At 48.2% G+C, this 13,593-nt stretch overlaps 1 protein-coding gene across 1 annotated transcript in view; it reads left to right on the top strand.

Moving 5' to 3' along the window:
• Window positions 1-4,800: 4,800 nt before the first annotated feature.
• Prdm6 (PR/SET domain 6) overlaps window positions 4,801-13,593 on the top strand; it is a 98,937-nt gene continuing 90,144 nt past the window's right edge. The window contains exons 1-2 of the mRNA XM_047556995.1: window positions 4,801-5,167; window positions 5,643-6,264. Coding sequence (XP_047412951.1) covers window positions 5,658-6,264 — 607 coding nt within the window. The 5' untranslated portion in view covers window positions 4,801-5,167; window positions 5,643-5,657. The remainder of the gene's footprint in view (window positions 5,168-5,642; window positions 6,265-13,593) is intronic.

The following is a 13,593-nucleotide window of genomic DNA, read 5'->3' as shown; positions in this document are numbered from 1 at the left end:
CAAGAGGAGGGTGTGTCAGCTAAATTGAATGGCGAGGCTCCTGCTGTGTCATCTGAGGGAAGAGATGCTTCCCTGCGCTGAGCTGAAAAGTGCCTTCTGCACCATGCACCTCACTCCTCAGGCCCTTTCTTTCCAGCAGTGACTGGCACTGTTTCTGTCACTGAGTAAGGACAAAGAAGTGAAGATGCAAAGAGATCAATGGGAAGCCTGCAGTGATTAAAATAAATGGTGTGGAATTTCTCATTTTCAGTTTTTTCAATATATTTTACACATCTCACATCTTAGACGCATAGCATCGTGGAAGTGGGGAATAAAGTGTATAGTCGAGAGGGAAGTCAAATTTGGTAGCCACTTTATACAAAGCTAAGGACAGAAAGCCATCATTAATCCTATCCCTTTGTATGACCTTTGAAGAAATTGAATCCCAAACAGTTTGAGGTGGGTCATGGTGTCAGAGTCTAAGTCACTAGCAATAGAGGTGACTCCAGCTGATGCGAATGGTGAATGGATGTATTGAAAGGATATCAGATAACTCACAGCATCCTAAGGGAAGCAAGTGTGGCTAATAGCTGGAGAGACAGAATCTGTATGGAGCCAGGGCCTTGACAGTCCTTCAGTGGAAGCCCCTTTTACTGCTTTAGTCCCTGTGCCATAGGTTAGGAAAGGATGCCTCTCTCTGGGCACAAAACTGGCTTCCTCTTGCTTCAAGTCTCTATTCAAATTTCTTCAAAGAGAAGCCTTCACTGACTAATATACGTACAATAGTATCACCCTCCAACTATGTACACTCTTTTCCTCTTTTCTGTTTTTAATTGCTTTCCACAGAATTTATTACTCTCTAACAATTTTTCATTTATTGTTTACTTTCCATCTCCATCCCTCTAGAATGTGAACTTGAGAAGCTGACTGTTTTGTAATGTCCCCACTGTCCCACTTCTGAGGGGCAAAGGGTTCACTAGAGGTTGCCTATGCCTTTAGCAGAGGAAGTTCCTTCCAGGTCAAGGTAAGTTTTAAAGCTCCTCCTTTGGAAACTTCATGGGAGGTGATCTCTTTCTAGAACTTTCCCTCCTTTGCTTGCATTCCTAGATCTTCAGTTAGATGACTTTTCCCAGATCCTAAATCTTGGTGGAAAGGAGCTTTTCACCAAGTGAATGAACGTCTGTAGAATCAGGAAAAAGAACCACTGGGGGTCAGCATCCCTATTTTGTTTGCCACATTTTCAGCTAAGTTTTGGATGGCAGGCTAAAGGGACCTGTCCACTAATGTGGCTAAGCAAAAATTTCTCCTAGATGAACCAGACTTTCCATTTTCCCTTTTCTTCTTACCTCCCTCCTATCACCTACAGTCCAATTCTGCCCCCCTCCCTCCAATTCCTAGGAAAATAAATCTCTAGAAGGAGGCAAGGAGAGTGGATCTCAGAGAACCCTTCTGAATAAATGTCTATATTAATGAATTATTAACTCAGCCACCCGTGACCTTAAACCTAGAAACAGGAGCACCCAGGGCAGAGAGGACTGCTGCTGAATCCTTTATTGGAGTCCTGTCAAAGGCAACAACCATTTGTTCCCCTCCCCCATCAGGAAAAATAATTAATATAAAAGGCAAACTTTTTAATTGTATGTCAAACGAAATCAGATAGAGGGTCTCCCGGACAGATCTTGTTTTCCTGCCCCTTCCTGCCACTCTTTCCCTGTTCTGGCCTCTGGTTCCATTCTTCCCCGCCCAGCTAAGTGTACAATAGGTTTCCTAAGGATAATTTTCGGGGGGAAAATGCTCGAGAAAATGATGAATTTGGGTAGTTAATTTATTGATCCCGACTGCTCTTCCCACTTGTTTTATTTTAGAGGTCATTAATCAATGAAGAAAAACACCATCGTGTCCCCCGTTTGCATTTAATACACTCACGCTCCTTATTTATTCCTCTGGAACAAATTCCCAGCAAATATTCACCCATCGATTTGGGAGCATGGATTTTTATCAAGGTTTGATCGCTTCCTAAGTGGTCGAAGTGATTTGTTTCCTCCGTCTTGTGAGTGAGTAATGAAGAGGAGGGGAGCGAATTTGAGGGGTGCATGTTCTTGCGGTCGGTGGGCTCATTTTCTACCCGACCCCCGCCGCCAGACGTGCAGGGGTGACCGTGACCAGGTGGGTCCAAGGGTCAGTTGGGTGAGGAAGAAGCGAACTCCGCAAAGCGTGTAACGCCGCGGAGCTCTCAGCGGTTTCGCTCACTGCGCTGTTCACAGTGGTGAGCCCCCAGTGCCGGGACCGCGCTGACCTCTACCTCAGCCGGCCACATGCCAGGGATGTCCAGACTCCCGAAACACTCCCCTGCAACCCCAGGCCTTTTCGTTAATTCCCAGAGCTTCCGAGCGTGAATTCTGCCTGCCTTCTTCATTCGAGGTCCCTATGACCGCTGGGACCTAGGCTTCGGTAGTCTTGATGCCTGTGCCTGGGGCCGCTGGGGCTGGGCAGAGCCCAGCATGGAGCTACAGTCTGACAGGTCAGGTACTCCATTCATAGGCATAGTGATACGGAACCTTCGCTATCTTCTCTGCCTGTTCCCTGGCCCGAAGCAAGTCAAACATTTCCTACGGTACCCTCCCTCTGTCATCATTTCCGATGGAGTGGCTAGAGATTTGAGGAGGGTGAGCAGAATGCACTTGGCACCCTCACTGACCCGTATTTGAATCTGCCTCCGTCACTCATTAGTGGCACGACCTCAGGCAACCTGGCCTTTCTGAACCTTCATGGTCCCCATTTGTAATGTGGGTTAATGATAATGCCTTCCTCGCAAGGCTGCTAGGCGGACTAAAAGTACGTGAAGCGCCTACCGCGCTGGCAGGTTCAACGCTCTCATTAACCGGTCGACTAATCTTACTACTATGAGAACACACACCACATCACACCACCACCACCACGCCCAACAACAACAACTTCCTAGAGAGTAGTCCTGAGGCCTCCGAAGCAGTTGTAGTAACTAGCATCTCAAAATCCTGAGCCTTTTTGGCGGGAGAGGACGCGGGGAAGGATTCTTTGGGACTTGAAGTCCTGCAGCCAAGAGCTTGGAAATAGCCAGTTTGGGGAAGAAAAAGAAGGTGGGCGGCGGGGTCGCTGCCTCTGCGTTGGGACTTCCATCTTCAGAGCTTTCTGCCTCTCGAAGCGAACAGAGAAACGTCCTGGTTTTTCAGCAATGAACTGGGAGAATGTGAGAAAGAGAGTTTTCTCTTTCTCCCGTGGCCCAGCAGCCATTCTTCGAGCCGATTAATTTAAAGTGGGCCTGGAACTTCTTCTCCTCCCGAAAGAGTTGTCTTAAAGTCTATGAAGACTGCCTGGTTAGCCCGGGGGTCCACAGCGCGGTGGGTTTTCCCTTGTGGTGTTTGCCTTAGACTTGGGTGCTATCAATCTATCCAGGGATGACAGATGACCTTGTCATAACGATGCCAGTCAAAACATTTTCAGTCCAACTCTGTTCCAATCAGCATCGGGGCATCCTGCGTGAGACCCGGACAAAGTCTAAACAGCGCGTTTCCCAGGCTCGAACAAAATGAGTGGTGGGAAGAGAAAAAGAAACAAGCAGAAATTAGGAAAGAATGGCTATAAATTGTTCCGAGTGGCAAGTGCTAAATAAATTTGGTTGTTTGAGGAAAGATAAATGCCAATTTTTCTTTTTGAGGTGTGGACTGAACTCTGGCGATGGGAAAGGGCCTAGGTGGGTCAATTTCACACAGCCCGTCTGTGCCCTATACCACAAATGCCAGGGAAAGCTGGGGGAGAGTGTCTAATTCCTGGATGCTAGACCGCGCATGGAAGGGCAACTGGAGTTCAAAGCTCTAGGAGAGGACACGTGGGGGTGGAGCTGTGCACCCACCCTGCACCTCCAAGTCCAGGTTTGGGGAAGAGAAACCTATACTTGACCTTCGGGCAGCTCCCCAGGAAGCTTAAGGCAAAGGAGCAGTTGTGCTACTAGACGTAGCTCTGGATACTTGGCTCCAGCTACCAGCAAGAAGAGGGGAGAGCCCTCCAGGAAGACAATCCGAGAGCAAGTTGACTGAGCGCTAGGGTATGCAGACTCCATTGCAGCGGACTCCCAGCCCCGTGGCCAGGCTGGAATCCCGCCAGGACAAGCTGCTCTGTAGAGACCCTCGATCCTATGCCTTCCAGATCTCCACGTTGGCTGCTCAGCTGCAGTCTGAGGGTTTCCCTCCAGCGCGCAATCTACCCCCAACTTTTCTCCCTAGAGGATTTATGGTAGAGGCTGCTTGGCGGGCGAGTCGACTCTGGCACCCAGCAGCACTCCAGGAAAAACCCAGCCGGGATAAAGTGCAAACTCGATCCGGGACTGGGTCTACTCGCCCCGCGGCGCGCGCTTGTTCCGGCGCGAACACTCGAACGTCTGCAGAGATGCATTCTGGTTTCTGCATTCCCACTGCTTTCAGGATCAAGGCACTGCTCCGGCACCTAGAAAACACATATGGACAGAAAGAAACAACAGGCGAGCCGGAGACGTCACGCCAAAAAAAGTGGGGGCTGGGAGGGCAGAGGAGGTATTTGTGCGAGAGAGGCGCACGGGCTGTAAGTGGGTCCAGCCGAGTTAGAACTTCCTTCTTCCCTCTCCCCTCCCCTTCGTTCTGGACTGCCTCCCGCCTCCTCCCCCACCACTCTCCCCCCCCCCCCCCCTCTCTCTCTCTCTCTCTCTCTCTCTCTCTCTCTCTCTCTCTCTCTCTCTGTCTCTCTCTCTCTCTCCCCCTCTCCCTCTCTCTCTCTCTCTCTCTCTCTTTCTCTCTCTCACACACACACACACACACACACACACACACACACACATAAACACACACAAACACACGCACACACTTGTATTTTGTGCTGTCGTAAAACCCACGTGTCCAGGCAAGAGGCTGCCAGAGTGGAGCCGAGGAGCCGGGACGCGACAGCGGCCAAGCGCAGCAGCCCACGGCGGCTACGTCCGGCTCGGGTCCGCTTGCCCTTCGGCGCCCTCAGCGGGCCTACAAGTTCCTCATTCGCATCCCGGGAGGGTTCCGGGCGGCTGGATCTCTAAGGCTCTCCACCCACACTGCCAGGGGCATGTAGCGCACTCGGGACGCACACCATCCAGTCCGCTCGCCGAGACCCGCACGCGCACGTACCCGCCGCGGATCTGAGTTTTCAGGTAAAGTGAGGTCCCTCTGGGGCTAGAAGGGTAGGGAGGTTGGAGGTCTCAGGTTGGGGGCGGGGGGCGAGGCTGTCCCGCCTCCCCGCGCCTGAGGCCAAAGCGGCTCATGCGCTGCGCCACTTCGACTCGGGTCGGCTCCAGGGCGCTGACTGAGGGCGGGGGCTGCGTCCTGCAGCCGAGTTCTGCCGGGAAGCGCCCTCTCACCGGGTTCCAGCTTTGCACGGTGTGAGCTGAGACCGAATACTGGGAGGCAGCGTAGGGAGCGCGCAGCTACACGCGTGGCACCACGGCTTGGGAGTAAACTTTGAGCTCCAACGGAGTTAGGGAACAGGGAGCCGCCAAACCGGCTGCCGCTAGCGGATCCAGGGGCTCTGGCGCTCGTTCCAGGGTCCCGGAGGCCCTCCTCCCGCCCCTCTTGCCCAGGCCTGGGGTCTGGCTCACGTGCGCCCTCCTCTCTGCGCTCTACCCCCAGCTCCAGGCGTCGGACATGCTGAAGCCGGGAGATCCCGGCGGCTCGGCCTTCCTCAAAGTGGACCCAGCCTACCTGCAGCACTGGCAGCAACTCTTCCCTCACGGAGGCGGCGGCGGCCCGCTCAAAGGCAGCGGTGCCGCTGGTCCCCTGGGCGCGCCTCAGCCCCTGCAGCCGCCTCCGCCGCCGCCGCCGCCACCGCCGCCGCCAGAGCGCCCCGAGCCTCCTCCGGACAGCCTGCGTCCGCGGCCAGCTTCGCTTTCCTCGGCTTCGTCCACCCCGGCTTCTTCATCCACCTCAGCCTCTTCTGCCTCCTCCTGCGCTGCTGCCGCTGCAGCCGCCGCCGCCGCCGCGCTGGCGGGTCTCTCGGCTCTGCCCGTGGCGCAGCTGCCAGTGTTCGCGCCTCTAGCCGCTGCCGCTGTGGCCGCGGAGTCACTACCCCCAAAAGACTTGTGCCTTGGCACTGTCTCGGGCCCAGGACCCACCAAGTGTGGCGGCAGCAGCGGGGATAGCCGGGGCGTCCCGCGCTTCCGCTGCAGCGCCGAGGAGCTGGACTATTACCTGTATGGCCAGCAGCGCATGGAGATCATCCCGCTCAACCAGCACACCAGCGACCCCAACAACCGTACGTAGTCGCAGCCTTCGCGCTTTCTCCCGTGGCGCCAGCGCCGGCTGGAGCCGGCGCGGGTCGGAGAGGCGGGTCCGATGAGGGTGACACCGGGTAGGGGGTGCTGGTCCAAGATGCGGTCGGGCGCCTCCCAGATCACTGTAGCAAAAGTTTTCTGGCATTGGAGGAAATCACACGGGATGATCGGGTGGTACCTTGGTATTCTCTCTGTCTCCTTAATTCATCCCTGCTTCACAGCCCCAAGTTTTTAGGACCGGAGTTGCGGGTTAACCGGGCCAGACAGACCTCCGCCCTCCTGTCGGACTGTGCTCTGGGTCGGGCTGGTACTGGCATCGCGCAACGGGAGTGCCCGGGATTGGCCCAGCCTAGCCTTAGCCTGGACGAAGGAGGGACTCTCAGCTTTTCTGGGGAACGTGGAAGTCCGCGTTTGTTTCTACTTCTATAGACCTCATATCTGGAGTTAACTGCATAAGCAAGCTCCTTTTCTGGCCTCGGGGTTGACGGGAATCCTTCAGAGAGTGCTGGCTGGAGGGGCCTCACTCGAGTAGAGGTTCTGGATGACAATGGGTCTCTCCTTGCAGACAGGCATTATTCATAGGTCTACTATTTATTAGAAAAGGAGGAAAAGAAGAATGCCCGCTAATTCCCGACTTCAGGGAAATTACAGTTGTACATGTTGTTAGTTTATTAATTTATTGAAGTTAAGAGTGACAGTAATTTAACAAAAGAAGGTTACTGTCCTCTTAGAAAATGGTAATTGCCTATTTAAACGTCAAGAATCTTCTAACTTGGTATCTATAGTCACATTTTCAAATGATTATGGCAAGTACAGTTCTATTTTGAGATTTTGAAGCAAAACTCTTAATGAAAATCATGAATATGTAATTGCTTTATATCTATTTCTTCTTGGTAATTTCAGAAGTTATGCTATATGTACACCTAAAGCTTTGGGATAAGTGATATACTTCCAGAGACCTTTGGAGATAACATTAAAGCAGACTAAGAAAATCACACCGAGAGCAAGATAGGTTTTGAAGGATCAACAAGCATTTCAGTTATTTTCTTCATCTCTTTCCTTCATCTGGCTTCTGTATGAGAAAAGTTGATCATAAGTATTTACGTTTATTCTATTTTGAAGAAGTTTCTTCTTGAAGAATATCTATCACTTCACAAACTTCTTAATTTGTTATAAAAGCAAAATAACTTGAATTATAGCAATTTAAAGGATTCCCAAAGTCGTTGGTTTGATGGGAAAACATTGGATGTTAGCATAGTCATTGAGACATATTAATCTTGGTTGGAGATAATTGCTGTGATGACCAGAGATAATAATTACCAACAACAACAACAAAGCAGTTGTAGTTACTTTTTTTCCTTTCTACAATCTGAGGGTAAAGTACTGGTTTAAAATATGAGTTTCAATTCTAATTTCCTGTGTAGTTAAGAAAACTCATGTTTCAGAGTTTCAGAACATTATATAAAATCATATTCTTGTAATGGATTTCAAAAAATACTTATTTCCTAATGAATATCTTACTTGTGTTCTTTTCAAAGCATTTCTTTTAAAATGTGGGAGAAATAATAAATGCTTCAGAAAAGGCATTTCTTTCTGCTAAGTGGATTACAGCCATTGTAGGTTGAGAACGCCTCATCAAGCTTGCAGAGTTTTCTGAATTTAACTGTGCTGGAAAAGACAACAGCAGCACACCGAAAAGCCCTGTGTATCCGACTCCCTAAATTGTTTACAATACAGTTTGAGATTTAGTATATTTTCACCAGAGGAAATGTAGACTAGTGGAAGAAAGAATTAGGATAGATTACTAATTAATATATGGCTATTGAGTCAGTTTATTGCCTAGGTATCTTTTCTGGTTGGAGGACATGAATTATGATTTTATTTAAATTATTCCTGTCGTTTTCATCTTCTGGTATCTCCTTTTGAGTCAGTTGGACTGCTTCAATGTTCAGAGTGCAGGAGGAAAAAATAAAAAACAAAAAGGAAGTTAGATTGTCCTCTTAAAGTTACACCCAAAGTTGCTCACTAATTAAAGAGCCATTGAGAAAGAAAATAGAAAGCTAATGTAGCTCTGAGTAATGCTGGAAGACCAGGCCTCCCATTTTAGGAACTTCTCCGCAGAAGTAAGCTTAGGCACTCATGAAAATATGGGATGTATTTTACAAAGATTAAAAGTGATTGAGTTTAACTTAACTAGGGGCTTAAACAAATCAGAAATGCAAAACCTAGAAACGTTCCCTTGTTAGTTAGGGAAGTTGATGTGTGGGTCACTTGAAAGACTGAAAATAAAAGCTTCTCCTCATTCCCCTGTTGTACGTGGGTGGGGTGTGGTGAGAGGCAGGGTGGAGGCAGAAGAGAAGCACCTATTAATTTATCTTGTGTAGATAAATTTTCCTAGTTTCCCTTTTAATTTCTTACCATTTCCCTCTAACAGAAATCTGTGAAGTGGCCACTCAACATTGCTTCATTTTGTCACTTTGTGTTTTAAAGGGTGTCCCGTCATTTTCTTTTTCTTACTAGGCAAAGAAAGGGCCTCCTTATTTTTCCCTTCCCTTTAGAAGAGTAACTTTTGCCTGGGATCAGCAATACACAACATTCTCTGTAAGAAAAGAACTCAGTAACCCTTGTTTTGCCCTGAAACTTTAGTGGCCATCTATGGCAAATGCCACAGTGAAGGAGCAAGTAGATATTTCACACAAAAAGATTTTAAAATGGCTCAAACTGCACGTTAACCCAAGGGAACTCCTCCAGTATGTTTCTGTTATTTAACTCCGTGCATCAGTTTACTCTGTGATTGAACCACACCGTCCACTGAAACTCTAAATGCTCAGCTGCTTCTGCTGCTTCTCCTAAAAGTCAAGTGCTGCGTCGTGTAGTACGCAGGGGGGCTGGGGCTCGCTCTTCCGCGTTTGGTATTACTACCCCCATTTGCTGCTAAGTTGCCTGTAGCCCTTTCGGTCAGGCTCCATCAGAGTGGTTGCTTCTTGGATTCTGGGAGTTGGTATGTTGTGCGTGACCTTGTCTCTACTCTTCGAAGGTAGCGTCACTGGGCGTGCCTGCCGTCTGTACGTAGGACCCTAGGTCGTCTCTCCGCACAGCCGATTAATTTTTAATACCCTTTTGTAAGAAGTTCCCCTAGTATCAGAAAGGGGGGGCGGGAAATAAGACACCGTTTGGGTGTCTAGACGTAGAGTTGAGCCACACTTAATTTTCCCCAGTTGTGGGGGGGTCTCTGTCCCCTCCGATTTGTTGGAACCCTCCTGCGCAAGGGATAGAGTGGGGGAACACAGCGGTGTGTGCACGAGTGTAGGAACAGGATCGGAGGCCCCACTGTTGGCAACTTCACACTTGCTGATGGCTTGGGGACAAGGACTGGAGAGAGAAGGAAATGTGGGACTAACACTCCGTTGTCTGGTTGCTAGGGTACCTGCTATGGGATCTGGGAAAGAAATGAAGAAGGGAGAGGGTTATCTGACCTTGCACTACTCCGGGTTGGAAAATGCCAAGTCCTCTTTGGGGAGCTTCGAATCCAGTGGCCAGTGCCCATCAGTAGTCTCTGCGTGCCACCGAGTCACATCCTGTGTGCTCCTCCCGTCCAGCGTCTCCGCAGTCAGTGACCAGCTGGCGATTTAGATTTCAGACTTGGTCCCGGGTGGGAGGGAGGCTCAGAGACGGTGTGTGGGCTTTTATGTTGTTCTATTTTTCTTTTTCCCTTTTCTCTCTTTTTGTGCGCGGGCCCAGCCCCATCCCGTAACACACATGATTTAGCTATTTTACATCATTCGTTATCTAGCGCCCTGAAACTGAACATAGAGTCATATATTAGATTGAGGTTAGAAGAGGTGGCGACTGTTTATTTAAGGTGATAAAATGGTCCATCAGCAGTAATCTCCATCGATATGTGCCACCAGGAGATGAAGGATGAGGGGACAAGCCACAATTAATTGCCCTATAGTTTTGTAGGAGAGAGTGAGCCAGCCCAGACCCGCTTCGATCTCCTCTCGCGACTCCTATTCATCATCTCCGCATTGTATATGGCGGCCTCACAGGGGCAGGGGCCGGCGAGGTTTATCTCCGCGCAATATTCTCTCACCCTCACACACAGGCGCTCCCATTTAATTTATTAATACAGTCATCGGAAGACAAATAAAATCCACATTTTCTCCCTTCCCCCTTTTCTTTCCTCCCCTTTTTGTTTCTCCCACTTGGTCCCAGGGCCAAGGCGGCAGCCAGGCGGGGCAAAGAAAGCCCAGCACATCTGCAATTCACGGGGTGTGGAGCTTTAAACTCCAGTAGAGAGGGAGTCCCCAAGAGGATATTCCGCTAGCTAGCAAGGCGCCCAGCTGGGACACACCACAATCGACTCCTCCTTCTGTGGCCTCCCCTTTCCTAACCCTCCTCAGACTCTGGATCTGCTTCCAGAACTGCTCCGGGGACCTTCGAAGACCCTTGCTCGCTGGAAAGGCGAGCGGGGTGGGTGTCGGGGTGCAGCTGGGCCTTCGGAATGTGAGTGGCAGCGGCCACGCCTGGTGACCCATCGCGGGCAGAAGCGAGACAAGGCCTTCAAACGCAGATTTGGGTGCGAGGCCTGGGCGCCTATCGTGCCCATCATTTGCACTACCTCCATTCCACCTAGCCTGTAATGCGGGAAGGCAAGAAGGGCAGTGTGGTCTGAAGCCTGGGGAGCGTCAACCCTGGTGCTAAGGTTCCCAGCTGCCTTGATCTCTCTGCCCACGGTTGCTACTCCTTGGGTGCACGCGGCTCTGCCAGCAGGCGGCACTCCCGGGGTCGCATCGCCGGGCGCAGATCGATGGGCGTTGGCCCCTAGGGCTCAGCTGGACCGGCGGAAGGCTGCAACCTCAGCGGTCCGGGAAGGATTTACGGCCGGAGCGTGAACCCCCGCCCAGGCGGGAAAGCAGGCTTTTCATCTCTCCGCTCCTTGGTTCCCCTACCAGAGCTTAGTAAAATCTGGCAGAGGCATTAGAGAGGCTTTAAGGAGAGGTTTGGCGCGGCGGGCGCTCCCTGGTTTTGCCTATGCCCACACGTACCTTTGGGCCTCTCCATACACCAAAAGTCCTGGAGCGTTTTATGTTTTATGTTTCCCCTTTCCTAGAAGGAGAAATGAAATTCCAGAGAAGAAAACCATGGCCTGCTTGGCCCTCTTTACCTTAATATAGATTCATTTAAAATGAAAATGATAAAAAGTAAATACACTTGTAAAAAAAAAAAAAAAACCCACACAATAAGGATGTAAAAGGAAGAGTGAAAGTCTGTTCTCCACTTGACTTGGTCAGGCCTTCTGAAGTCAGTAGGTGAACAAGTCTGCAACCTAATGATGGACCCTTTCCTGAATCAGGGACCCATAGACAGATTAAGATGGAAAAGGGACCATGATCATTTATACTCCCTAATGCTAAATTAAACGAGGTTTCAAAGACTCTTGGAGAATATGAAAATTTCATACATATTGAAATTTTTATGAATAATAATCATGAACCTGTACAAAAACTCCATCTCTGATTTTGAAAGTGGGAATATTTATTTGTCTTCTCCTTATGAATGCAACTGGATTTGTATTATGTATTGCTTGGATTGAAATGCTGTGTGTAATGTGAATGTGTATCTATGTGTATAAGTGCATATTTATAATGGTGATATATAATATATTATGTTGTATATAGACTTACAAGTAGTTTGGGGATCTAACCTTCTTCTCTGTCAAATCTTTTCATGTAGGTGTTTATGGCTGGCTGGCTAGAAAACACTAAAATATTTGTCAACTTGTGACATATTTATCAACCCTGAGAAGTAAGTTACTTAGTTTAACTTCATCAAGCTCCTCTGGGATTCTAAGAAATAAGAAGTAAAATGCTTTTAGATAGATCTTGTGTATTAAAAACATTAGAATACAACATAGTTGATGGCAATTCAACTTTTCTGGCAGAATATTTTGATAAAGCTCAAAGCGGTTTACAAATCAAGACTCATGTTGGGTGGCTTCATTAAAATGGATTGGAACAGTACTTTACAGTGGACAATGTACAAGTGGTCTTTTAGGTATTGGGGGAGCTTGGGGTTTTCAGTATTCTACAAAATGCTACTATTAAGTTTTTTTCATGAGACTTAAGTTGAAGAGAGGGCTTTAGAGGACTTCTTGGAAAAAGAACTTAACTTTAGTTTTATTGTCATTCCTTACAAATATTATAAGTGTGCTTCTTGTCTGTGGTGGAGGTAGTGGCTGGAGTTCATTGCTCCTTATTTTATTACTGATTTAATTGATACAACTTTACATGTGGAGATGTTGGAAGTTGATAGATCTCTTGTAAAGGCTATTAGGGGTATGATTTTCTTCTTGCCCTTTGCTTCATTGAGTCAACCAGGAACAAAAACAAAAACAGTTAAGCAACTCTCTGGGGGTGATTTATATTTATTTTCATGGGCATATTGCCTTTGCTTATTGTCATTTGTTTTAAACTAATTTTGCGAGGTGCTGAAAGGCCATCTCCAAAGTCAGACACTAACATTCAAAATTATGGACATTAGCTATTTACTTTCCTATTCATCATTTTACTTCAGTTTCCCCATATCTAAAAGTGTGGGAAAGAGAGAAATCTATGTAACTTAACCATGCTACAGCAGTTTTGTGACCCACCCCCCAAATAGTTACTTCAGTGAAATATTTCAATTCCATTGATTGATTCACAATTTGGGGTATAAAATTCTCCTAACTTTCATTAGTCTTCTTGAATCTCTGGTTTGAAGTCTTTGGAGTCAGGTAGACCCAACTGGGAATCTTTTCTGGCACCTTCTAGCTTCTTAGTCCTTGGTCAACTTGCAGTTCTGGTGATGCCTCATTTGACTCATCTGCAAAATGGTAATCATGGTACTTAGATACTATAGTGGTAGTGTGGCTCAAGATACATGCATGAAACATAGTAGGCACTCAGTAGTAGTGAGTATTTATTGCCTTTTTTTTTTCCATTCCCACATTGTTAAAATTTTATTTTCACTATCAAAAACTTGAGAGGATGGGTGAAGTATTTGTGTTTTGGAGGAGCTGATATATGGATAAGTGTTTGTCCACTTCTGTCTGGGCCCTTGGTTCAAAAGTGTAGCTTTAACAGTTTTAACATTAGCTATGTCACTGACAAAGGGAAACCTTTGTGTTAAGGGAGGCTCAGAAACTTTACCGCCTGCTGAAACAGGTGGTTGCTTCTCACCTGAGAGACCTGGGGATACCTCCAAGAAGTTGCATTCAGAGTATTCCCTCATTCCTTGGGCTATCTGGGGAAAAGTGGAGGGGGAAGAAC

The sequence above is a fragment of the Sciurus carolinensis genome, chromosome 6 (assembly GCF_902686445.1).
Source record: "Sciurus carolinensis chromosome 6, mSciCar1.2, whole genome shotgun sequence".
In the NCBI taxonomy this organism is placed as follows: Eukaryota; Metazoa; Chordata; class Mammalia; order Rodentia; family Sciuridae; genus Sciurus; species Sciurus carolinensis.
Note: the sequence above shows the minus strand (reverse complement) of the source record. Positions and strands in the feature narration are given on the sequence as shown.